The 25540-nt window shown below is 42.9% G+C and overlaps 1 protein-coding gene across 1 annotated transcript in view; it reads left to right on the top strand.

Moving 5' to 3' along the window:
• The first annotated feature begins 13560 nt into the window (after window positions 1-13560).
• LOC115320860 overlaps window positions 13561-25540 on the top strand; it is a 30160-nt gene continuing 18180 nt past the window's right edge. The window contains exon 1 of the mRNA XM_029981072.2: window positions 13561-13670. Within this exon, the coding sequence (XP_029836932.2) occupies window positions 13561-13670 (110 nt within the window). The remainder of the gene's footprint in view (window positions 13671-25540) is intronic.

The following is a 25540-nucleotide window of genomic DNA, read 5'->3' as shown; positions in this document are numbered from 1 at the left end:
TCATCCTTGAGTACACCATTATTAATCAAAACTTTGAATCGCTTTTTGTGAAATCAGACGCGTTTGTGTTTGGCGTTATTTACCGGCCTCCCTCTGGGTCATTAGATGAGTTCTTTCGTTTTGTTGAACCTATGCTAGAATTATTTTCGACGTTCAAAATGCCTGTCATAGTTATGGGCGACTTCAATATTAACATTTTGCAAAAATCTAACGTAGTTAATGAATTTGTTGATATTATATACTCAAACGGTTTCTCAAATGTAATTGATATACCCACTCGCATTACATATTCTAGTGAAACGCTAATCGACATATGTTTAACGAGCTGTTATAAAAACGATATTGAGGCAGGTGTACTCAGACGTGATATAAGTTATCATTTATCTCTGTTTTGTTTTATACCAAAACGTTTGTCACATACTGCCAGACATATAAATACAAACACTTCCGCGCGAATCATTACCGAGAAAAAAATTTAGCACTTTCGTGAACTTGTAGCTTCAGTGGACTGGAGTGAAATATTTCAGATGGTTAATCCCAATGATGCGTACGATTTGTTCCTAAACAAAATTATCAGTTTCTATGATTGTGCATTCCCTGTTGTAATAATAAATAAAGTAAAAAAGCAAGAAAGCCGTGGATAACGTCAGATCTATTTCAAAGAATTAAGGCACGAAACAAACTATATCGTGCATTTATATTAAGTAGAGACTTATCAATTTCGCAACAGTTTAAAAAAAGTTAGAAACAAATTAGGTGCTGATATTAAGAAGTGTCGCATTCGCTACTATACTGATAAGTTCGCAGACATTTGCATGATCCTCAGAAAACTTGGCGTACTATCAAAGGTTTATTGCAGACGACACGGAACAGTGTACCAACCAAAACAAAAATAGGCGATGAACCTTTAAGCGGAAAGGCTCTTGCTAACGAGTTTAATCGACATTTTTTAACCTTTGGAGCCTCCGATCAAACGACCACTGAAAAATTTAAAAAGTACGTAAAGCACCAATCTCACGCATACTATCTTTCTTCACCCCACTACACCCACAGAGATTGTCAGTCTAATAAGTGATCTTAAAAATAGTTGTTCCAGCGGTTGTGATGAAATAAAAGCGGTGCCAATTAAAGCTTTTTCAGATTTAATATCTGACGTAGTCTGCCGCATAACCAATTTGGTCTTATCTACTGGAATCTTTCCCGAAAAAATGAAAATTGCTAGAATTTCCGTTTTGCACAAAGGCGGTGCGGCTGATAGTATCAGCAATTACAGGCCAAGATCAATACTCCCACTTTTTCCAAAAAAGTAGAAAAAGTAATAAATTCTAGAATAATTAATCATCTTCATAAATACCAACTAATTTCTGCAAACCAATATGGATTTCAGAGAGGTAAATCGACTGAGTCAGCTTTACTTAACATTCAAGGAAAACTTATCGGCAATATAGAAAATCAATCCTACACTGTAGGCATCTTCGTAGATTTCAACAAAGCTTTTGACTCTATCAAGCATAATATTCTATTTGATAAACTGCCACACTACGGAATTAGAGGCATTTCGCTTAAACTGTTGCGCAGTTATCTTTCAAATCGTATTCAGTTTGTGGTAGCTAATAGTATAGCATCGGACACTGGATATATAAAATTATGTGTTTCGCAAGGATCAATAGTAGGACCTATACACCAACTCATGTTTACAAACAAACCGGAGCGTCCCTAGCGGACGCCACCGGCACCGCGCATGCGCGGTGGACGGTGGGCAAGAAGCCCGCCGCCGCCCATAAACACCCCCTTGAATTGTTGTTTTCGGCGTCGGTGGGAGTCCCCGTGCTCTTTTTTCGCGTTGGAATTGTTGATTCTACGTCTTCCTAACAATGTCTGACTACTTGAGCGGCTTCAGCAAAATTAACGGGGCAAAACTTTGCGTGAACAACGTGACTTGCGGCGATTCATTTCACGTGAACGTCGCAGAATGGGCGCTAAAGCCCGACTCGCACGATGAGATTCTGCTCGCTATTTTCAGTCGCGACGTCGCTCGGGCTGCAAAAGCGTGGACCGTAGCTGAGATGGGGGACGTCGATACTGAAAACCGCAAGTAGAATCGGTCATTACAAATCGGTGATGGCCACTGGTAACAATGATCAACATATTCTTGTATCTACTGTTTACATTTGGCCCTACTTACCCCAACCAACCTTCAAGAGTGTTTTGAGGCCTGCACTTAGTTCTTATCGCAATTACCGGGTCAACGTTTGGTTTACGGGCCGCTGTCATTTGAACGAGCTGACGACAAAAAGCAGACAAGTTTGAAAGAGCAGACGACAGTTCGAACGCTTGCGCAATTGAGTGCAAGCAAGAAGCACCGCGTCCCACGTCAACAAACCAATGGAATGTCACGTTGTCGGCGTCTGTGTGAGTCTGCATACTGTTTTTCGCGTTGGAATAGTCTATTCTACGTCCTCATAGCAATGTCTTACCACTTTAATCGCCTGAGCGAAATTATCAAGGCTCGTTACACCGCTAAACTTTGCGTAAATAATTTGACGTGCGGCGATTCATTCGCGTGAACGCCGCAGAATGGACGCCAAAATCATGATGAGATTCTTCTAGATATTTTCGGTCGCGACGTCGCTCGTGCTACAAAAGTGTAGAAGGTAGCGGCGATGATCGACGTCGATACTGAAATTCGGAAGCGGGAACAGACCAAACGTAAGAAGTCGGTGATGGCCACTGGTACCAATGATCAACATCATGTATCTACTCTTTACACCGAGCCTACATAAGTCTTTTGAGGCCTGCAATTACTTCTTATTGAAATCACCGGGTCAAAGTTTGGTCTACGGGCCGCTTTTGTTTGAACAAGCAGACGACAAAAAGCAGGCTCGAAAGAGCAGACGAAAATTCGAACGATCATGCGGCCGTGTGAATTTGAAGACGCACTGAACCCGCGGGTGGCCCGGACAACTTGGCGGTTTTCTCTCGTTCATGTTGGAACAAAACAAATACATCTGCCGACCACAATGTGTTGCCCGCACAAGCAATCGTAGCTCGACAGCGTCTGGTTTATCCTTTTCACGGCTACTATCCATGTACTCAGACGAACGGAGCGGGCAGAAACGCATGAAAACCAATCTTCAAACCTTTCGAGACTCTTTCGGTACAGCCCCCGTCGCAGCATTTTGACGAGAACGCGGGTTTTTCGTCTGGTTCATCCGAAAAGAACACAAGAATGCATGTCTCGCAGGGCGACTTCTGCCCACCGCCCCAGACCGGAAGTGCGACCGACGCGCCACCACCGCGGCGTGACGTAGGAGAGTTGAGTTCGTGTATACTATTCCTTCTTTATATCAATGACATTGTTGCTATCCCCCATACGCAAGACGTAGTACTTTACGCCGATTACACGAGTGTTTTTTTTTTTTTCATCCAGGGACCTATCATCTCTTATTCCTGTCACAAACGCGTGGCTCAAAAACTTATCGAAGTGGCCTGATGCAAATCAGCTGCTTCTAAATGTTAACAAAACAAAATATATTGTTTTTTATTCAATTAACAGACCAATAAACCTTACTACCGAAATAGTATTTCAGTCACGGTCACTAGAAAGGGTTAACGAATACAAATTCTTAGGCATACATTTTCATGAAAACCATCGCTGGACATGTCATGTAAATTTTGTGAAGCGTTACATTGCACAGTCTATTGGCATGCTGAATAGATTTTGTGCCTTATTACCAATGTGGCTAAAACGTCAGCTCTACTTCACTACTGTTCATTCTCGACTGCACTATTGTTTACTTGTTTGGGGGGTTACATCTAGATGTAATATGACTTGTGTGTACTTAATGCAGAAAAAACTTATACGGTTTATTGAAAAACTATCAAGCCACTATTATGCATCCCAATACTTTGAAAAACATCGTATCCTGAATATTGAGGCACTGTATAATCAACGATTGTCTGAGGTTATATTCTCCCAAGTTAAAACTGACCGTGAATTATTCCTTTCTACATATACGAATACTGATCCACACTACAATTTTAGAGATACAAACTTTATAAAAATCAGAACCAGAACAAATTATGGTACGCAATTACTATCTTGGCAGATTCCCAAACTTCTCAACCTCTATCCTGGCTTGATCGATAAAATCAATCATAATTCAAACCTCTTGACTTTCAGAAAACAATCAAAAACATATTTTTTACTTTCGGCATAATACTGTTGTCTTCTAAATTGTGTATACAGATATAATTGTAGTAATCTAGTTCATATATTTTTGTTGTATATTCCGACTTATTTATTTTTCATTGCAAGAGCATGTGTAGCGTAGTGATCTAGTTACTGTGTATTTTTTGTTCTTTTTGTTTATGGTTAACTGTAACACTCTACCACTACTCTGCCTGCTGCATCTGCTGCAAGTGCAGTCTGGTGCTAGGGGCCTGGTCAGGTGACTTACTGTCACCTTTGGCCTCAGCACCATGACAATCCTGTATTGTCAAAAGCAGTGTGTCGAACCGAAAAAAATACGGGTTCGGTTACGGTTCAGGTTCAGGTAAATTTATTTTGTTCCGGTTCAGTTCCGGTTCGATTAATTCGATCCGCGAACCGGTTCGCGAACCGGTTCGGGGCGCTGAACCGGTTCGCGAACCGGTTCGGAAATTATAAATGACAAATTGCAACATCAAAATAACAAAATCAAAATAACATCAAAATAACATCAAAATAAAAAAAATGCAACATCACGTTCTAGAAACGTGTTATGAAATGAGCACACAGCAGCATTTAGGATTTACGAGATTGTAGGAAAACGAAATCCCGTGACGCAATTTTTTTTTTTTTTTGCACAGCCTTCCAATTTTTTTTCTTCCGTGCAAGCCGCGACCAGCGCAATACTGGTTCCTATGTCAAGATTCATGGATGCAGCGTTTGTCAAGATTTATGGATGCAGCGTTTATATTCCTAAGACTGAGTGGAGAGGAAAAATATGTAAGCGAGGTGTGTGTCAGTTGACGGCACTTAAAAAAACAAATGGCATTGATAGCACATTCATTGTCAACAGCGCGTGGCCAAACCGTTTTGACATGAGCCGGTAACCGTTATTTTTTTTCCGGTTCAGTTCCGGTTCGGGTTCATCGTGATAACAATATAACGGTTCGGGTTGGGGTTCAGTTCCGAAAAAAATACCGGTTCGGTTCCGGTTTTCGGTTCGGTTCGGTTCCGGTTCGACACCCTGGTCAAAAGTTCCAATAAACAAACAAACAAATTCTGCGGGGAACGTTGACAAACCGCTTCGCTAGCTGTGCTGTCTCCGGTCCGAAGTCAAGGCGTAGAGACTTGAAAGTCTTTTTTCAAATTTTGGCTGGAGATACATTTTCGGACTTTAACTTTCACCCAAACAGGCAGATGTCTGTCGAATATGTTTACTTTCAAGTCTTGCGCTGTTATCACGCGACACAGCAGAATCTGGTTCCACTATCTCTCCACGGGGCGCGGTGCCGCCGGGGCCGAGATGCGCTCCGATAAGAAAACCGAAACTTAAAAACCGTCGAATTTGTGCGGCTTTTCAGAAACTCGTAAAATGCTTCGCGTTCCTTCTATCGTACTGCAATTTGTTGATTTTGCGTTTTTTGATGATGCTGAGCAATTTTCTAATTGAAACCATGCCCTTAAACACAATATTAACAAGTTCATTCCGCAAAAATAATTAACAACTTAATTATCCCGGACTTTAATAATTGTCCTAAACGGGCCCCTGGCCCAGGACTAAAATGCCACAAACCTTTTTTCGTTGCGATGAGTAGTTTTCGCAGGAGCGATTTGGCCTGCGTTCTCTGAAACACCCTGTGTATATATATATATATATATATATACATATATATAAGTCAAAGATGCGTACTCTCGGAGTTACTAATTCGAAGTTTATTACGACGTTTCGAGCGGGGACCGCTCTTCATATATATATATATATATATATATATATAGATAGATATATGAGGCAGAGTAGCTGGAGAACAATGGTCCGGGAAAATGTAAATAAGTCAAACATCCGTACTTGCGGAGTTGCTATTCTAGGAGTTTATTGCATGTATTACGACAGTTTCGCCGAGAGGCACAGCTTCGTCAGGAGATGGCATACATGTATGCCATCTCCTGACGAAGCCGATCTTCGATATTCTGATATATATATATATATATCAGAAATTAGAAGCGCCGTAGATTTGGCTGCTCGAAAAAAAAACATCAAACACCTGTTACTGTACTTTTTTTTCAAAGGTCGTCTACATGTGATCAAAATTTCAACATATTCAAAAATGACACAGAGATAACCAAAACAAAACAAAAAAATGAACGCGAATCTTGCAGTGTACCCATTATTCCAACTTTATTGTTCATTTTAAGTATTTATTTGTGAACATCGTGCCTCAAAAAGGTGTCAGAATTAGATCTGCAGTTCGATTTAGAATGTTGGTTATATCGCGTAAAACATAAGAGCTTCCTACTACAAACTCCCAAGACTAGCCTTCACGAAGCGGTACTGCCCGAATTGACAGCCGAATCAACGCTATGCGTCTTCTGCGCAGTGTTGTACAAAATACCCAACAAACGTATTTAAAATAAGATACTAAATACCCATTTGAAATTGTATTTAGAGTAGTATTTGAGCTACTTATACTACAAACTATCCTTTTAAAGATGAGATACTAAGCACTTATTTGAAAATGTATTTAGAGTAGTATTTAAGTTGATTTTACTACATAGTATATCGAGTAAAGTAGAAATATTTCGAAAAACGTAATCGAACGACATTCGAAGATACTCGCCAAGTAGGTTGCAAGCTGGTAATATAAGAATAAGAAAGTAAATAGAGGTGTTTTACTTCCGATCAATTCACTGAAAATCACATTCTGCTGTAATTTTTGTGACTTTCAAGAAGCAGCTTTAGCTGCCGCGCTCGAAGTTTACTTTAAAATAATTCCGGACGTGTAGCACAATGGGTACCGAAAGGTTTCAGGAACAAAAAAGACTCACGTACTGTAAACACGGCAACTGCAGTGCTTTACTTTGGCTGCAGGCTCGGCTTATGACTTCTTCCGCACTAAGTTCGTAATAGTATGGCTTGATGCGGTTCGGCGGACTAGGCGCACCGTTCGAATTTACATATTCATTACAGCGGAACTAGAAGTTGATCAGGCAGCCAGACTTGCTGATCAGTACGAGAGTGAACGACAAACGTGCAAGCTCAGGAAAAACATTGGCTAGAGGACAGTAGCCTTTGTCGCTGATCAACAACCAAGAGCGAGTATTTTGTCTCCCCAGCCAAGGGTAAGGAGGAGCGATTGTACCCAAAATCGGTAAACATATATTAGGAATGTCAAGAGCTAAACACAAGTAACTCAAGAGTGTGTTCACTAAACCGATTTCATTTCCTGCTTCTCCTTGGCGGAAACTGGGTTGGAAAATTCTGAGAATAAAACAATGTGCGCACTCGGATGAACAAAAAAAAAACTGCTTTTGAACGAGCTTGGCAGCGACAGTTAAGCCACAATAAGCACCAAGGGGCGTCGGGGAAGCCCAATCTCGGTCACTGCATCTCAATAAAACCAATAGGGCCTAGTTTCGTTGGCCGAGGAAGTGTTCGCGCTCGCTTAAAGGCGTGTTCGCGCATTTTCATACAAGGCCCCCCTGGAATGGCAATTTCCGGAAGTTGTCCAATTGTGACCGTACCGAACGTCGGCGTCACAATCTTCCACTCACGGAACCATTCTAACTTTTGACAAAAGGTGTAAATACGGATGACATCACCAGCACTTTGATATCTAAAAGTGTAACATGCCATTCGAAAACAGCATGAAATTGAATTTAAAAAAGCGGACAAAAATACATGTAAAGGCAGATGTAATTGGGGCTATTCATTTTTTTCTTTTGTTAGCATTCAGAGAATACGTTTGGTCGCAATTATTCTCTGTCTGGTGTTTGAGTGCTTGCCTCGAAGTCTGAAATCAGTTCAGATTTGACCCGGTGTTTGGCGATCCCTAGTTCCGTTAGTTGTTCGCGCGACAGTTATTTTGGAAGGTTAAAAAATGTGCTTGAGATACTGAGTGCAAGAAAGTCAGAAATGTTACTAAGATAGAGTAGCAAATACTCTAGAAAAAATGCATTTGCGAGAAACCGAAATACTACAAAATATGTTTCAAATACCATATCTTGAGTATAGTATTTAAGATAGGCACAAGTATGGTTCTATGCCAATCGTGCCTCCGGTTGTGGTCGCGTGACAAGACCCTACAAAACGTTGATAAGACGGAAAACGCGCATCTGTCTGAAGGTCTGGTTGGTTGTCCGATAGCCTTCTGACATGCACTGAGCAACCACTGCGTCCTCCATTTTGGGGTGAGCTTACAGGTGGTGTGAAAGGAGCTTACAGGTGTGAAAAATCTTCTCTTCGAGCTCATTTTTGAGGTAAGCCCCTCCAGACTAGACTTTTGCAGCGCATTCCCATTCTGAACTTGAAGGAGCTTTTGCCTTTCTAAGCTGAAAGGGCAGTGCACTCCGTTAAACCCTAAGCTAACAGTACAGTGAGAGGTAGGCACTGGCCGGACCAATCAAAGGCCTCCCTCTCATCATATGACCCTGCTCTTGTACGCCTGGGTATGGATCGGGAGAATGATAGCATGGCGAAAGGTGTAGGCATGATTGGTTCAGCGAGCACGTGTACCATCCACCGCATTGTCAGCTTATGGGTGAATTGAGCATAGAAGTAACACCCTCGCCGATCCAATCAACCGTCTGTTTTTTATCACAGACTAGGCTCTCTGCTCGCTGGTAAGGGCAGGAGCATGATCACGCGCTAAAGGTGAAAGATGACGCAATAGCAGCTCCCTGAATGTCCGCTTGCTGACCTAGTTTTGTATTCGTCGGAGCTGCCGTGGGTATCGGTGGTGAGTGGGGTGCTCCAGGCGGCAACGTGTTCGGAGTATACCGAAGCCATCAGTGTTCAAAATGTCCAACGCGTACTGGCGGCGCGCGCAAACTACAGGGGGTGCTTCTCTACTTATAATTATCGTCGTTTGTAACGTCACGGGTAGGACAGACTGGGACAGACCGCGCCGATATTGGATATCTCGGATCGTCAACTCGCTTATTGAGCTGTTTGAATAACGCACAGCAAAGCCAGTTTTACGCGCTGTCTTTGTTTGGTGAAGTAATATTTGTAGTAGGATATTTTGCGAAATCTTGAAACCCCGTTGCCGTGCTAACAAACCCATTTGGCGCTAAGGTTTCGAAGCGCTGGGATGGTGGTGTGCTGTTTTCTATCCCAGTTCAATAAACTGGAGAATGAAAATGAAATATCCAGCGCTTTACCCCACCGAAATATATACCACGACGGAAATGTCGCATTTTTTAAAATTATGATTCAGACAAAATAAAAATGACAAATTAATGCTGCATGAAATCGGAAATAGGAAAGCGAAATTTCAAAACATTTCGCGTCTGTAGTAAGAACTTCAGTGGAAGCGGCTCAGTGTATCCTGTTGGTTCAGATGTATTCTGTGAGTGCTGCTATCTTATTTGTTCCAAAAGAGTTCATCTTTTTAATTCTGTAAACCAGTAAAAATATTTTCTCAAAATAACCAGAAGGAAGAAGCGGTGGCCGGCTTCCGGAGCCGTTTAAGTTAAATCCCCAGCTTATTATCCCGGTCGACGCGAAACGTGCGAGAGTCCCTCGTGATCAAAGCCTGAAATCTCGTAAGTTGGGGACACATCAGAATCAGAAAAACGAATATACACCTGCAATGATTTACTGCCGTTTTTATGTTTACTTTTGTGGACCCAAATGAATTTAATGCTTGATGGGGTTGTCAGCGAGTGATTTCAATTTTGTAAACATTCCTATTAAATATTAGATAAAAGAAACTAATGAATCGCCTGAATTCGTGGGGCTGTTTCCTACAATTTAAGAATTTATGAAACTTCAACTTTTTTTTTCGCGCCATATTCGCGATGTGACAAACCTGTTTGCCACGCATTCGATGCAGGAGGAGCTACGCGTACGTTTCTGAAGAGCATTTGCTCGTATGCAACTGTCGAGTCACTTGGGTAGAAGTGTCGGTATCGACAATCTCAACGTAGCTAAAATAAGTGTACGACCCTTTGCAGCACAACTGTCCGGGCGTGCGCAGCTAAGAAGACAACACGTCATTTACTTTTATCAATGCAAAACCTTTTCCTACAGCAGCCACCAAAGATCCGGAAATTAAGTATCAAACGGCTGTGAATATCCCTGACGCAAGCTGCGGATTTTAAGGTATTTTTTTTTAAATATTAACAGCGACTTCGAGGGCTAGTTATTAATTTTCAGATCACTCACAAAAACGTCATGCTAGTTTTTTTATTTAAAAAAACAAAGTTTTAATCGGCATAGATGCGAGCTGACATAGCCACTCCGTGCTCTGACATCACGCGTCGTCTGCTCGCATCCTACCAGCTCCGCACAGGAGGGCGGCTGCGAGTTGGTGACACCTAAACATCTCGTCGCCAATATTGGCTAATGATCGTTTGGCAAAAGACAACTTGTGACAAAAGATTCTTAATATTCGTAGAGCCGTTCTTGGTTTTGTGTGGTTGTGGATTGCCCATGTCAGCGTATATCTTGGGTTCATCTTTGAAGTTCGCCATTTTCATCGTAATTACACTGTGATCTGCTTCCTGGTGGCGACTGACCGTACTTCTCAGGGTACTCTTCCGGAGTACCTCTAAAATGCCCCCGGTTGTCTGTTTTTTTACAATCTTTTCAGCTGTATAACATATCAGGAGTATATCTTGGCGTTTCGCATATCGTTTTCATCTTTGGGATTGTATGGATAATAAACTTCCAGCAGATTCGAAAACAATCCCTTCTGCCTGTTTTTCTGCCTATTTTCAATCCCCTGGACTAGCACATTTACGGAAGGATTTTATTTTAAATGAAATAGTTTTATCAAGAGTGAGACTTCTTATATAATTTTGAGATGCCCAACCTCAATTTTTTTGAAGATGAAAGAGAGTCGTATTTATTTATTAGGACGTACACAAACAACAAATATTCTAAATTAAAACGTAAGCAGCGTGTTGTTAGAGACTTATAAAAAACAAAGAAAGAATACATATTTCATACGACTGCGGTGAATAGAACGGCCGTAAGTGGGCCGTCCTACTTATTGGTAGTAAATCTAGTGAGTCCTATAGGAGAGTTGTCTCACTCCGTCAACTATGGAATCTGGTGGGTCTGGTGGGTCTAGTAAGACGGCAGTCACTTGATTCTACCGGAGAAAATCAAGTGACTCTCGTAGGGAGTTCACAAAATCCTTGCAGTGAGTCCTTTTGGGGAGTCCTCTGACTCCATCGAATATGGAATCTGGTAACTCCTGTTAGGGTCGCGTGAGTCTAGTAAAACGGGAGTCAACTGATTCTATTTGAGACAGTCCGCGGACCTCTGTGAAATGTGTGAAACGCCTGACTGCAGGATTGAAGGGAGTCACCTGACGCCACTCGATGATAGAATCACCAAATTTTATCGAGTTAAGAGTCCACTAATGTCATTGATAACCTACTACAGCAATTTGACTATTTTAGAGGTATCACCAGAGCGATACTGTGAACTCTGAAAAAAGGATTAAGCGTTGGATCCTTTTCTGAGAGTGTGGTCGAAGCCTCGTAGCCTGAGGCATTGAATGTCTGTTATGCCTTGTAGTATTTTACGACCATAAATCGGCACCGTTCTGATCCAGATACAAATCACTAAGGCAAGGCGAGCTTTCACAATTTGTTCTGTAAGCAGGGGTGCGGTAAAAGTCTGAGACAACATCAAACGATTGTGTATTTCCGTGTCTTTTTTAGAGCGCAGCTCTTAGGGGCCCGTTTCCGGCTTGAGCGGCGTCGCCGTCGGCGTCGGCGTCGCCGTCGGCGTCGGCGTCGCCGTCGGCGTCGGCGTCGCCGTCGCCGTCGGCGTCGGCGTAGGCGTCGGCGTAACCGCGCGGTGCATCATGGGAAATGTCCCATAATGCACCGCGCGAGCCCCCCACCAAGGTCACGTGACCTCGTGGGGGGTCACGTGACCCCCCGAAGTCACGTGACTCCCCTGAGGTCACGTGGCCCCCTCCTCGAGGTCACGTGACCCCCGCCGATGTCGCGTGACCCCCCGATGACGTCATCGTCACTGATGACGTCACCGGCATCCACATCGTCATCGTCATCATCACTGATGACGTCACCGGCATCCACATCGTCATCGTCATCATCACTGATGACGTCACCGGCATCCACATCGTCATCGTCATCACTGATGACGTCACCGGCATCCGCATCGTCATCGTCATCATCACTGATGACGTCACCAGCATCCACATCGTCATCGTCATCATCACTGATGACGTCACCGGCATCCACATCGTCATCGTGATCATCACTGATGACGTCACCGGCATCCGCATCGTCATCGTCATCATCACTGATGACGTCACCGGCATCCACATCGTCATCGTCATCATCACTGATGACGTCACCGGCATCCACATCGTCATCGTCATCATCACTGATGACGTCACCGGCATCCACATCGTCATCGTCATCATCACTGATGACGTCACCGACATCCGCATTGTCATCGTCATCATCACTGATGACGTCATCAGTGACGTCACTGATGTCGTCACCGGCATCCGCATCGTCATCGTCATCATCAATGATGACGTCATCAGCGACGTCACTGATGACGTCACCGACATTCGCATCGTCATCGTCATCATCACTGGTGAAGTCATCAGTGACGTCACTAATGACGTCATCGGTACCCGCATCGTCATCGTCACTGATGACGTCATCAGTGACGTCAGTGATGACATCATCGGCATTGGGGGTCACGTGACCCCCAAGGTAACGTGACCCCCCCCTGGTTAGTTTAACCCCCCCCCCCAGTGCCCTTCCCTCCTCCTCCTCAAGAGCTGCGCTCTAATTCGGCGTTACAGGGAGTTGTAAGCGGCTTTCATTTTTTTTTCTTTGTTTTTTTCTTGACAAATAAAGGGAAGAAGCCACGGGTATTTATAATCTTTATGTAATGTAGTTTTTTTTTAGGTCCAAAAAGGGTTTCGAAATACGCAAATTTATTTTAAATCATGTGTAATTGTTCTCGATTCAAGTTGTTTTCCTATACAAGGCACGTAACTTTATCTGTACGACGAGATGAGCATAATTGTAATATTTATCTTATTTTAATTGCATGTCGTAAAGAGAAAGTAAAATAATAATAGCCACAGCCGTAACCACTGTTACGATAAAGGCCGAAAACGGATTCAGCAAAACAGCAATAATTTCAAGTGAAGTTCGCTGCTTATTAATTCACGTATGTCTAATATTTTATGACATGTAAACAATGCTTATATGGCATGGTTGTAGTTGTTACATTGTCGCTCAACCGGTATTTTTTCCCCCACACCTTAGTCTTCATCAAACAGGCCTAAACGAGAGGGTAAACTATTATATACAAGAAGAAGGATGCGTGCTGTTCGTCTTTTAGCGCTATGACCTTCAATGCCAAGAATAGTGCAAATGCAGCGTTTGCTAAAATCGGCAAGTATTCTTGGAGGAAGCAACACAGCTCAAAGGGCGTACCGGTCGCTCTCGAGCAAACGTAAGAGAAGTACTATAACCCCATACCCAGTGGCGAACGATCACTTTCAACTGTAAATTGTTTCGTTAATGTTTCCTGGTCTAGAGGTGCACGCAATTCCTGCCAACATAGGTATTAGAAAAAAAATTAAGAGAAGATACAACTAAACACAACCGCACAACCAGCTAGCTGGTTTATTTAAAATCAAAAAGGGTGCATAGCGATCAACGGTTGCCACCAGAAATGATTTCCAGATGTAGGTACATTGCTCCCGGACACCCGAAACCCTCTTAGCCTTTCTACGACTTTGGTGAAAGTTAATCCTCAATACACCAGTATAGGCGGTAAGAGTTGTTTATTATAATTTATCTAAGCAAAGTGTACAAAGGCAGCAGAATTGTACAAGTTCACAGAATGAAAGGCACAACTAAATTTTATCATTTCTACCGCTGTCCTGACTGTACAAGTACTCATGATATTACCTGTAAAGTTAATGACATAGGCGATAATTTCAGATATGAAATAGCAATTTTCGTTCATAAAATTTGAAATCACTGGAAAATATACGAGGAAAAGTGCATATCAATGCACATAAGAATATTACGTACAGTTGAAACGGCTGATATTTGGTAATTGAATCATATTTTTGTCGTCGATATAAAGAACATCTGAAGTATTCGCCATTAACGAAAATCACTTGCAGTTCTGGTGAGCACGACATAAACACCGGTAAACCACTGCTGACATTCCTCTTATTCCCGTCCCCGTAAGCGATCCTTCAAATGGGCAGGTTTTTGTTTAGGTTGCCAAAACGTAAACTTCTGGCATGTGGCTTTATTGACGATATATCGAAAATGAATTTTGGACGTATAAACTCCATGCTTACTCTAATCTTACACTCACTCAGTCTACCCAGTACGTTCCTGCGACGCCAAGCCAGTTGGGCCGTTCACAAGCTGACTTCTTAAGTGTAGGCTGATCTTAAATGAAAGCTGAATAGGTGCTTGAAAAAAGCGAGTAAGGGGCAAAATGCATTGTATTCTTAACCAGTGAATATGAATATCACGTTTGTTTTCTCTAATGATGTAACTGAACGCGAAAAAAAAAAGAAACCTCCGACTAGTCGTTACTTCATTAAAGGATCATTCGGCCCCAACGCGCATGTCGATCGTGTGGGAGCGCGTGCAGTTGCAAGTTTGCCAAGTATATTCTTCCGCGCTGACACCGGTCCTGATATCGTAGCCTGATGTTTATGAAAATATCAAGATTGCACGCGCATAGCTTTGACAGACGCTCAATATGTGCGAGAGCGGAGATTCCGAAAACTCCTTCTATGACATCACGCGGCGGGAACGAGGGGCTTTAGCGGTATTTAAATTGGCATTCTGCAGTCTCCGTGCACCATTCTATAAAATCCCTTATTTTCGCGGCCCCTATTTTTCGCGAATAGGTCACAGAGGACATAAATTCGGCGACTAAATTTCGCGAATTCCAGACGCTTGCACTGAAACTCTTACAGAGCGAAATTTTCGCGTGCCCTTTAATTTTGCGAATTTTTCAATTCGCAAAAATTATGGGCTCGCGATCATGAAGCGTTTTACAGTATGCGTCATCCTAAGGCCAAATGAAGATGATTTATAAGTTTTTACTCAAATACAGAACCGCTTCAGTTTCCCTTTAACTCCGGGTCAACACCATTATATTACCACGAGCGTCGCCGAGCGGGAGCGTGCGTGGCCGAATGGTTACCGCGCTTGGCTGTCGCGTGGAAGATCCGGGTTCCTTCGGCGGTAGTGCCGGTTCTTGTAGCGTCAATTTGTTTCCTCCCAGGTCCGATGACAGTGGCGTATTCGCACCGTCATATGATAACTGTGGTGTCCAAATATGCAACGCGTGCGGTTACGCCGACGCCGAAGCCGCTCAATCCGGAGACGGGCGCACAAGAGCTGCGCTCAAAAATGAATTTCTGCCAAAACAATTGCGCTTTTGGAGAAAAATAACGAACTTCACGTAAATATATATATTTTTTTTTCAAAATTCGGTTCTGCCATTGGGAGCCCTCATGAAGTCTACTTAATTAATCAATTAGGGTCAGCCAAGATTGAGCCGCCCTATTCGTTTTCTCTAAAAAGTAACCTAGGGCTCCCACCCCTTCAAACACGGGTGAAGCCATCTCGCCTTTGCCTTTTTTTATAAAATTTACTACCACTGCCCACTGCTAAAACAGCGGCCTTCTCTGACCACCCCGATAGGATATCATCCCCCCTAAATAACACTTAACATCACTCCTAATGACACACTAGCCTCACTCATGCAGCAAAGTTTTATGATCTTCTACAATCCCATTTAAATTGAATACGAGTATTACTTGTGCCGTTTTTATGTTTTATATTTTGTTACTGTTCTGTTTCTATTGTACTGGCCGATATATTGGCCCCCTGATGCCATGCCCTAACCGGAGCTTCAAGGTTGAAATAAAGAAATAAATAGAAAAATAAATAAACGTGAAATATCTATATTTTAATAATTATTGTCTCATATCCTGGTAAAACCATATTTGAACCTATATTACTAATAAAAGTATTGTCTGCTACTCTCACGATTTCATAATTTGTTCTCACACTACAGGAAAGAAATTCACCTCAAAGCTTAATTACGCACTAATAACTAAAAAACAAACATATTAAGCCTTTTTATTTCTCTAATTTGCGCGCTTTTAAGCTCCAAATCATAAGCAACGCAGGCAACAATTTTTAATTCAGGAAAATATTTCATAATTACAATTTTGTTTAACTTTATATCGCGAGCTAACTATAACTGAGGGCCATTAGCGGCAGTCTTTGCAGTGTGTTTGTAGAACGAATAACCGTAATAGTAGCCGTTGCTTCAGCGCTATCGCCCAGATGGCATCCCTGAGAAACGCTTTAGTGGGCACAATCTTTGCAATCCTAGAGGCCTAAGTTGGGCCTGATACTGTTTTGGTCCAAGGCATTAATTAGTGGCTCTGTACTTTTTTTGGCGTTTGTATGACTTTGCTTTGAATTGGGACATAATGAAAAAAGTGCCAGACTTGAGCCAAAGATGCCATGCATGAACCGAAAAACAATAGTGAAACAAAACTCTGGTTCATGTTCGGAAGGATAGGCCCAACTTTGCCACCAACCCAACAATCAGAAGTAAAGACGAAGAATAAAACTTTATTGTCTTAGTACCGTCCGTGGGGTGACGGTCCAAGCCGCTTCATCCAGCGCCGTCCTAGAAGACGGCCAGGATCCCCTGGACCACCGCGGCTTCTTCAGCTTGCCGGGTGGTCCATACCTGGTCTTGTGGGTGAGCCGAGCACTAGAGACTCCCACTGCTCGCGGTCTAGGATTTTGCGGTCAAGGGTGGTAAGTGCCGCCCGAGAGTATGCTCATATGATATGTGGCAGATCCGCCCTATTTATACACATTTTACAAGTATATTAAAATTGACCCGGGTGTAACCTGCTAGAGGCCACCCGGTTCGGCTAGATGTTGGTTTGAAGGAGGCGCCAGACCACCGCCTGCATCTTAGTGATTCAGGATGAGCCGGTCGGTACCGGGCCCGTCCCAGCCGATAATGATTCGTAATTTCTAGGTAGGTGAAGATGCGGTCTCCTCACATTCCCGGTTGGGTGGGCTCACGGGCTCGGCGTGTAATACCTCGAGCTACTTTGTGAGCCACCTCGGTGCCAGGGAGCGAGAAGTGCTCGGGTGCCCAAATGCTTTGGATCGTCCCGTGTTGCCGCTATTGGTGGTGCTCACAGTACGCACCTCAAATTTTGACAGCCTCTGACAAGATGCACCCACTTGCGAAATTTGGATTCACGTTGTTTGAGTCGCTTGTATTTATTTTAGCTTTGCTGGAGGGCACCGCTAGTGCGATGGCCGCCTCCTCCGCTGTTTCGTAGTTGTCTGTCGCCGCGGTCCCGCATATGACGGGCTCTCCGTCCGCGCCTACCGCTACGAGGGATATGCCCGTGCAATTTCTATATTCTGCGGTATCTACGTAGACCACGTCCTCGACATCTTGGTATCTTCTCGTGAAGTGGCGAGCTCCTGCCTACCATCTCCTCATAGTATTCCGGGTGCCTGTTCTTGGGCAGTGGAAGGATTTTGAGGTTCTTCCTGATGCTCTATGGTATGTCTCTCTTAGTTACGTGTTGTGATTCGTTGTGAATGTTAAGTTTACTTAGAATGTGTCGCGCGGTGGGGCTCTTTAGTAGTCTGTTATATTGTGTAATCGTGTGCGGTTCTACGTGTGCATCTAAAATGTTATGTAAGAGCTTGTTGTTGGGTGTTGTGATGGGGACGCCGATTGCTTGCTTGCCCTGTCCTTCTATTCTGTGCTTTTTATCGATCCTCTATTTTAGATATGGTGCCACGTAGGCAACACGAATAATGGTGAGAATCTGAACTCAGCAAATTAGGACGGCCTCCCTCACGCAGTAACGTCTATCGGCAATCATTTTGATCACCCGAATTGTTTGTTGTGTGCCGTGTTTTAGCGCCTTTAGTGTTTCGTTGTTTCTACCCTCCGGATAAACCAGGGGTCCTAACACCTTGATTTGTTCCACGATGAGTATCGGGCCCCCGTTAGCACTTGTGGTAATACTTGGAGCCCCTCCGTACCGTTTTCTAGTCGCAGGATACAAAAACAGGACCTCTGATTTCTGCGGCGAGCAACTGAGTCCCCTCTCAATCGCGTAGCGCTCGGCTGCCTCCGCTGCTTGCTGTAGCGTTTCCTTTATTTGGGCCTCACTGCCGCCTGTCACCCATAGGGTAACATCGTCGGCGTAGAGACTGTATAATTGAGGCCCTCATCTTACCTAGGAATTTCGGCAAGCCAATTATCGCTACTTTTGACAGAAAGGGGACACTACCAAACCCTGTGGTGTAGCCCTTCTGCCTAGTTCTATCTCTTCGGATTTGATGTCCCCTATAGTGAGTTTCGAGAAAGTCTCGGACGTAGGTGAGAAAGTCACGGGCGTAGGCTTCGCGGTCTACCTCCAGGTCCCGGAGGTTCTCTAGAAACGTTTTGTGTGTTACGTTGTTGAAGGCATCGGTGAGATCCAAGCCCATAATGGCTTTCAGTCCCGTTCCACTGCCCGCGCGTCAAGAATTTGGTGTTTGATTTGGAGCATTACGTCCTGCGTCAAGAGGTGCGCTCTCAACCTGGTCATAGTGAGCGGGTAGAGGTCCCGGACCACCATGTGGTTGCTTAATCTCGTAAGAAAGACGTGCTCCATCAGTTTCCCCACGCACGAAGTCAGGAAAGTGGGCCCGAGATTCTCAATCTGTAGTTTCTTGCCAGATTTGGGGATCATTACCACTAGCGCACTTTTCCACTGCCGCCGTGTTTCGCCCTGAACCCAGCAATCATTCATGTATCTCCTAAGAGCTTCAATCAACTCGTCGTTCAGGTTTCTGAGTGTACTGTTGGTGATGCTATCCGGACTCGGCACTGACTTTGTGCGTAATCGGAATATCTCAGCTTGGCCTCCCTGATTTCTTTGTCTAACGTGGGGTTGTCCCTACCCAATTAGTCTTCTTGCGTTTCCCTCGTTGCAGTGCCAATGTACTTGTTCTGTATCTCGCGGAAGAGTTGATCGTCTGCACCGTTGTACATGTGTTATCTTGTGAAGAGTATACCCTTGTAACGTCTCGCTACTGTCGGGGTCTAAGAGACTGAGAAATAGGTTACACGTCTTGCGCAGCATGAGTTGGCCCTCCACACTGCTGCAGGTGGACTCCCATTTTTGCCGGGCTAGGCGGTTGGCGTGGTCGTCGATGTCTCTGTCGAGCCAATTGCTATACTTCTCCGCAAGTTTTGATTCAGCACCTGTCGTCTCCACGATTTTTGCAGGCTCCTATGAGGCACCCCCAGAAGGAGGAGTGTGCTGTCGGCTGTCTCTTGTGCCGCTTCCTCAGGGATCTCTTACGTGGCTGTTCAACTGCTCCGTATAACTATGCTGTTAATTGCTCTATGTCTATGATTGCAGTAGCGTCTGTGTTACTGTCACGTGCTTCTTTCTGTTTATTTTTGTGCTGCCTTTCGCGTTTGCCTCCTTGTAATCTCTCTGAAAGTGTTCCATTCTACCAATCCTGCCTCGCTCCTCGCCTTTGCCTTTTTCATAAAATTTACTACCCTTGCCCAAAGGTGAAAAAGAGCCCTCCCCCCGGTAGAATGTCATCCCTCCTAAATAACGATTGACCATTGAACGGAATCTCTCGTAGAACTAATGTGTTTAACAAAGCATTCCTTACTCATGCAATCGCTAAATGGAAGCAACTGCCGTCTTTCATCTATAGCCTCACTGATACAACAAAATTTGTATATTCTACTATGCCACTTAATTTGAATGCAAGTATTACTTGTGCCGTTTTTATGTTTGATATTCTATTACTGTAGTGCCTCTATTGTACTGGTCTAAACATTGCCCCCTTTTCCTTATGTAATGGCCTAACCGGAATTTCGAGGGTAAAGTATATAAATAAATAGGTAAATAAATAGACATGAAAGCTTTATATTACATATATTTATTTTCTCACATCTGGATAAAACCATATCTGAACGTGTATTGCTATTAAAAGTATTGTGCTCCACTCTCACGATTTCGTGATTTGTTTTCGCACAATAAAAAAACATTCCCCTCAGAGTTTAATTATTCACTATTAAAGAACTAAAAGACACGCATTACGTCTTTATTTCTCTTATTTGCGTGGTGTTAAGCTTCAAAGCATTCGCAACACTCGCAACAGCTTTTAATTCAGAAAACCTCTTAATAATTTTTTTTTCTTTACTCTTGCGAGCTAATTCTGAGTGAGGACAATTTGGGGCAGTGCTTGCGGTGTCTTTGTAAAAATAACTAACTTAATTATGTTTTTTTTTCTTCCTATCACCGCGATAGCAACCCAGAGAAATGCTTAAATGGGTACAATGTTGGCAATCCTAGGGGCCTAATTTGGGCCTAAAACAGTTTCGGCACAAGGGATTGGTTAGTGCCACAGTACTTTTTTCACGTTTTTATGCCTTTTCTTTGACTTGCCACATGATGGCTAAAGTGCCAGGCTTGAGCAAAAGATGCCACGCATGAACCGAAAAACGAGCAGTGCAGCATAAAAATGGTGTTGACTTGGCAATATAGGCACAAAGTTGACAAATGGCAACCGACCAATCAGTAGTGAAGTGAAGCATAATCCTGGCGCTTCTTTGGCAATTTAGGCCCAAATAAGAAAGATGACAGTCAAACTAAAAGCAGTGGTCTAACTTTGGCACTTGTATGGCAAATTAGGGCACAATAAGATACCCAGACTCTTGCTAAAGAAGGCCAAGCTGGGCTCTCCCTCAGCTTTCAGCTTTTCAAGGCCGTAAACTTTCAGACAAAATACATTTCGACCCAAATATGTGATACCGGGACAGTTACTCTAAATGTATAAATAAATAAGGATGGCTGATAATTTTCAAAGAAATGACTCATTCTTGCCATTCATATGTGGTTTGAGGTCAAGATGTTCTCAAATACTTATCGTATGCTCATAGTTGTATGTGCATTCCTTCCATAAGACATGTTTTCTTCGGTGCCTCATACTTCTAATAAAAGAACGGAAAGTCATAAGCAAAGCATAGACGTATAAAAAAGCGGAGTTCATAGACGAAGTATAGGGAAACATACATACTATTGGCGACCAAAAGTTCACGACATAATATTTTTGGTTTTTATAATCATTTAGGCTGTGAATTTATTTCTTGATTCAAAACGCTAGGTACACGTGTCCTTCAAAAAGATAAAACTCCTCGCTCCACTTTGCTTGTTGAACCAAAGCAGGGTCAGATAAAATAAGTGTGTTTTTTGTTTAATCATTTTGTCCTGCTCTTATAACTCAGTAAAAACTATACCCCTTTGATGAAGTAAAAATAGCGTGCAACCTAAGCTTGAAAAAGTGGAACGAATGAATATCTGCAATTGTTATAAATATCTACTTCGTAGAAAATATCATACTTAAAGATATTCAGGGAATTTGTTTTTTTTTAATACATATATACAGAAGATTGAGCCTCGGTTATGGACCCTGCTCCTGTATGCTGTTCTTCAGACACACGAGGTAAGTAAAACCAAATGCTTCTATTTTAAAAGTTTGACTCCTAGCACTGTGAGCCCCATTCCTACGCACAAGCAGAGAACATAATGTTTTGCAGGACCTCATTAGTTCGCTTTTTGCTTACAACACCATATTTCGGTAGCAATTTCTCGCTACCCATAATATAGGAAAATAATTCGCAAGGTGCACTTATTCTGGACACAAGTGGCTATTCAGGCGAGTTGGTTTAATATTATGAAATATAAACACTGGGCACAAAAGACGTAGAGTGACAGAGCTCTGAAATGGGACGAGCCTCACTGAACGCTAAGAAAAAGCTGACTGGCGCTTTGCGGTTTATACTCAATGAAACCTCAAGAAATGCGGGGCGTTCAAAATCATGTTCGGGATTCTTGCTTCGTAATTCGTTCTTTGGCTTTCTTATCGGCTAGCATGGCAATCTGATCGGCTGTGGAGCAATGTCAAGCTGATCGTTACTTTCCACGCCTTCCATATTTTAAGTTCTGAGTGACTATAGTAATCATTAATAAAACATTATGACTGACTTGTAAACACATTCTCGCGGACTTCTGACTTCCATACCCATAACAAACGCTACATGCTTTAACTTACGTTTAGATAACTGCTCAGCATCGTTTATATGGAAGGACATTAAAGTTAATGTGTTTTTGTGCTGACAGCGAACTAGTTATACCTCACCTTATCCATGAAACTTTTTTCAAGTAGGCAGGACTCAACCACGTCAGGCCAAAGCGTGGAGGTTATAACTATATTATACAGTACTTAAGTTTGTAGTGTTCATCATGTAACGTTTAAAGTTTACTCGGTGATAAAGATATCAACCCTTAAAACGCAACTGTCATTATTTTTTTTTATAAGACTGATATTTTTATTCATAAAAATGTAATGGGTAAGTAAGCAGTAATCAGTTCAACGAATACAATATCTCACAAAAGAATCATTTGTGTTAAGTGAAAATATTCGTGCCTGAAAAAACGTTAAAAAAACATTCACGTGATTTCTCTACTCATGTAATCAGCAAAATACATGGCGCTCTTTACTGCTGTGCCTCACTACTTTGATTTATTTATTCCTTTTGTTTGAAATTTTATATGTAAGTTATTACTTCTTATTCTTAATGCTTAACTTCATTTACGTTTAAGTTTTGGGTTTTTTTTACGAGAAAAAGGTGATAAAGTAGAGTGCTAAAAGACACCAATAGCGGCGTGCTTAAAGACAATTGAAAAATAAGATGTTCATAAAATATTATTCAGTTTTATTTTAGTCAATACAAATTCCGTAAAAGATTTTTTTTTTTGTGTATCCACAGTGTTAGCTGAACGCAGCGTTAAACTTAAAACGTATTTATATATATGAACTATCGGGTTCGTATAAAATGCGAACAGTGACGCAACATCCAGCGCACCGCCCGCACAGCGTCAAAGCTTTCGTTCTGCTGGGCGAGGTTCGAATACATCCGAGTAGGGCCCATATGCTCGCAGAGTCCTGCTCTCCATCACGCAGATTCATCAATTTTCAGAGGCCTCCAGGAGGCGCAGCATCTCTCGACATCCACGTGGTCCATTGTTCGGATTTTTTTAAAACACAATTACACACCAGTGGTGCCTAATTAACTATAAAAAACCTGCATTCTGAATCCAGAAAAACCGCTATAAACTGCAAAATTTTAGGGGCACAGAATTTGTCGATTTAGTTCGTCTCAAAAAAGTAAAATAATTAACAGAACCCTTAGGGAGAGCTACCTTGTGCGACGCACATCGCTTGAATGCATCCTCTTTCTGTCACCAGGTGTGTTTTCTTGCCATACCGGCCGAAGTACGTAGACCTCAATCGCTTGAATTTTTACTGCACTATGTGGTGGCAGTTGAGATCTTTATAGGTCGAATTCACGTGCTTTGGAGAAAGTTATATTTTCCAGTGTATTTGGGTTGTGTAACATCACTTGGAGCTTCCGGTAACCGATCTCGATGATTAGAGTACCATTTCCCTGATATTGATTTCAGAATTTTCGTACATATAATTCAATAGGCCCATTTAATATGGCAGACTTTGAAAACGAATTTATGCATTCACACGTGAATCAGTTGAAGTCATGTCGGAAGTTCTGTAACTATGATATATCAATGGCATTGCGAGCGTTACTCCCACTGAAAACCATTTTGCTGACAATAAACAAAATAGCAGTCCCATGACTATAACTTACCCCTAAATACGGTAATTTTTATTCATAATTGTAAATTTGAGAACATTTAGGTCCACCGAAAAATGATTACAAGGGTTGAAAACAGCTACAGTTATTGCCATCAGCAAAGCAACGTTCTATTCCGTATATGAGAAACAAAGTACTAAATTGGCAGCACTGTTACACACTTGAATAGTATTTGTGATGACTCAAAAATAGCTCGAAGGAAAGACGACGAGGAATTTTCTCTCGACAAAATAGAATGTGAGATTGATTGATTTCCCGTTTCTTGACGTATCTCTTGTGATGACTGTGAAATACACACCTTTATACTCGAACATACGTGTTCGTGATTTCGGATGCTCCGGTAACAACATCCATGCAAATATCGTGGGATACAATAAAGATGGGTGCCTACATCTTTTCCAGGGATACTCTAGGGGCCTGCCGTGTACCCGCAAGCAATGAGTATTGAATTTGACGGAGCTAAATTGATCGTGCAGGTGCGGCCGCGACAAAGGACAAGTCAAACAGTTCTGTATAATATTAGTATTCCCTATAGGAGCAAACGCCAGCACTCCACATTTGCGTTATCATTGCGTGCTCCACACTACTCATGCGCGTCGTCGCCATGCGTCAATAGAAGACTCAGTTTGTGCCACTGCGCACGCGCAGTATGGTACACGCAACGCTAAAGCAAGCGCACAGTGCTTTTGTTTTCTCGCATGCAGAATATTTGGACGCATTAATAAAGAGATCGTTGTTCAGCTTAGAAAAAACACTGAATGAGCTAAGGTATTTACCATGACGCCTGATCATGCCAAGTGCCACAGCGCAGATATTTTTGTTTTGCTTTACATTTTGACGTCCATCCACGGACATCGAACTAACGATACCAACTTTTACAAGCGGCTTGATAGCTGTGTGATATAACTTAATGAATATCTACTATATGTGTGAAATACTACAGAAAAAGAGACACTCAGGTGATTCCCAAGGTGTGAGATCTACATTACTGAAGGGTGTGTGGCCGAAGCAATTTGAAAGACTTAGAGGGTCCCATAACAGAACAGGACTGTTATGGGACGCTCGGTGCTCGGCCGCTCGGTGCTTGGCCGCTCGGTCCTCGGCCGCTCGGTGCTCGGCCGCTCGGTGCTCGGCCGCTCGGTGCTCGGCCGCTCGGTGCTCGGCCGCTCGGTGCTGGGCCGCTCGGTGCTCGGCCGCTTGGTGCTCGGCCGCTCGGTGCTCGGCCGCTCGGTGCTCCGCGGGACAACCCTTGCAAAGTTTCGGATTTTCTATGTACACGGGAAAACAGTTCAAGTCATCAATTGACTTTAACTCCACAGCAAAGTGCCTTACGTACACGCTTGACGGCACAACCCGACCCCTAGAACTGACAGGCAAACTAAGGCTGCTTTAGACTGTCACAGCCTTCTGGACTCGAAGAACAGAATTTCTCATATCGATTCTGTACAGTAGGATTGTGGCATCAATACTTCCGTATACAAACATTGTTTCTGCTGGTTCGCTTAAGCCACGAGAAAAGCTCACCGCATGGCGGTAGG

This window comes from Ixodes scapularis, unplaced genomic scaffold (genome assembly GCF_016920785.2).
Source record: "Ixodes scapularis isolate PalLabHiFi unplaced genomic scaffold, ASM1692078v2 PGA_scaffold2__306_contigs__length_199485367, whole genome shotgun sequence".
In the NCBI taxonomy this organism is placed as follows: domain Eukaryota; kingdom Metazoa; phylum Arthropoda; class Arachnida; order Ixodida; family Ixodidae; genus Ixodes; species Ixodes scapularis.
The sequence above is the reverse complement of the archived record's forward strand: the minus strand, read 5'-3'. Positions and strand labels throughout refer to the sequence as shown.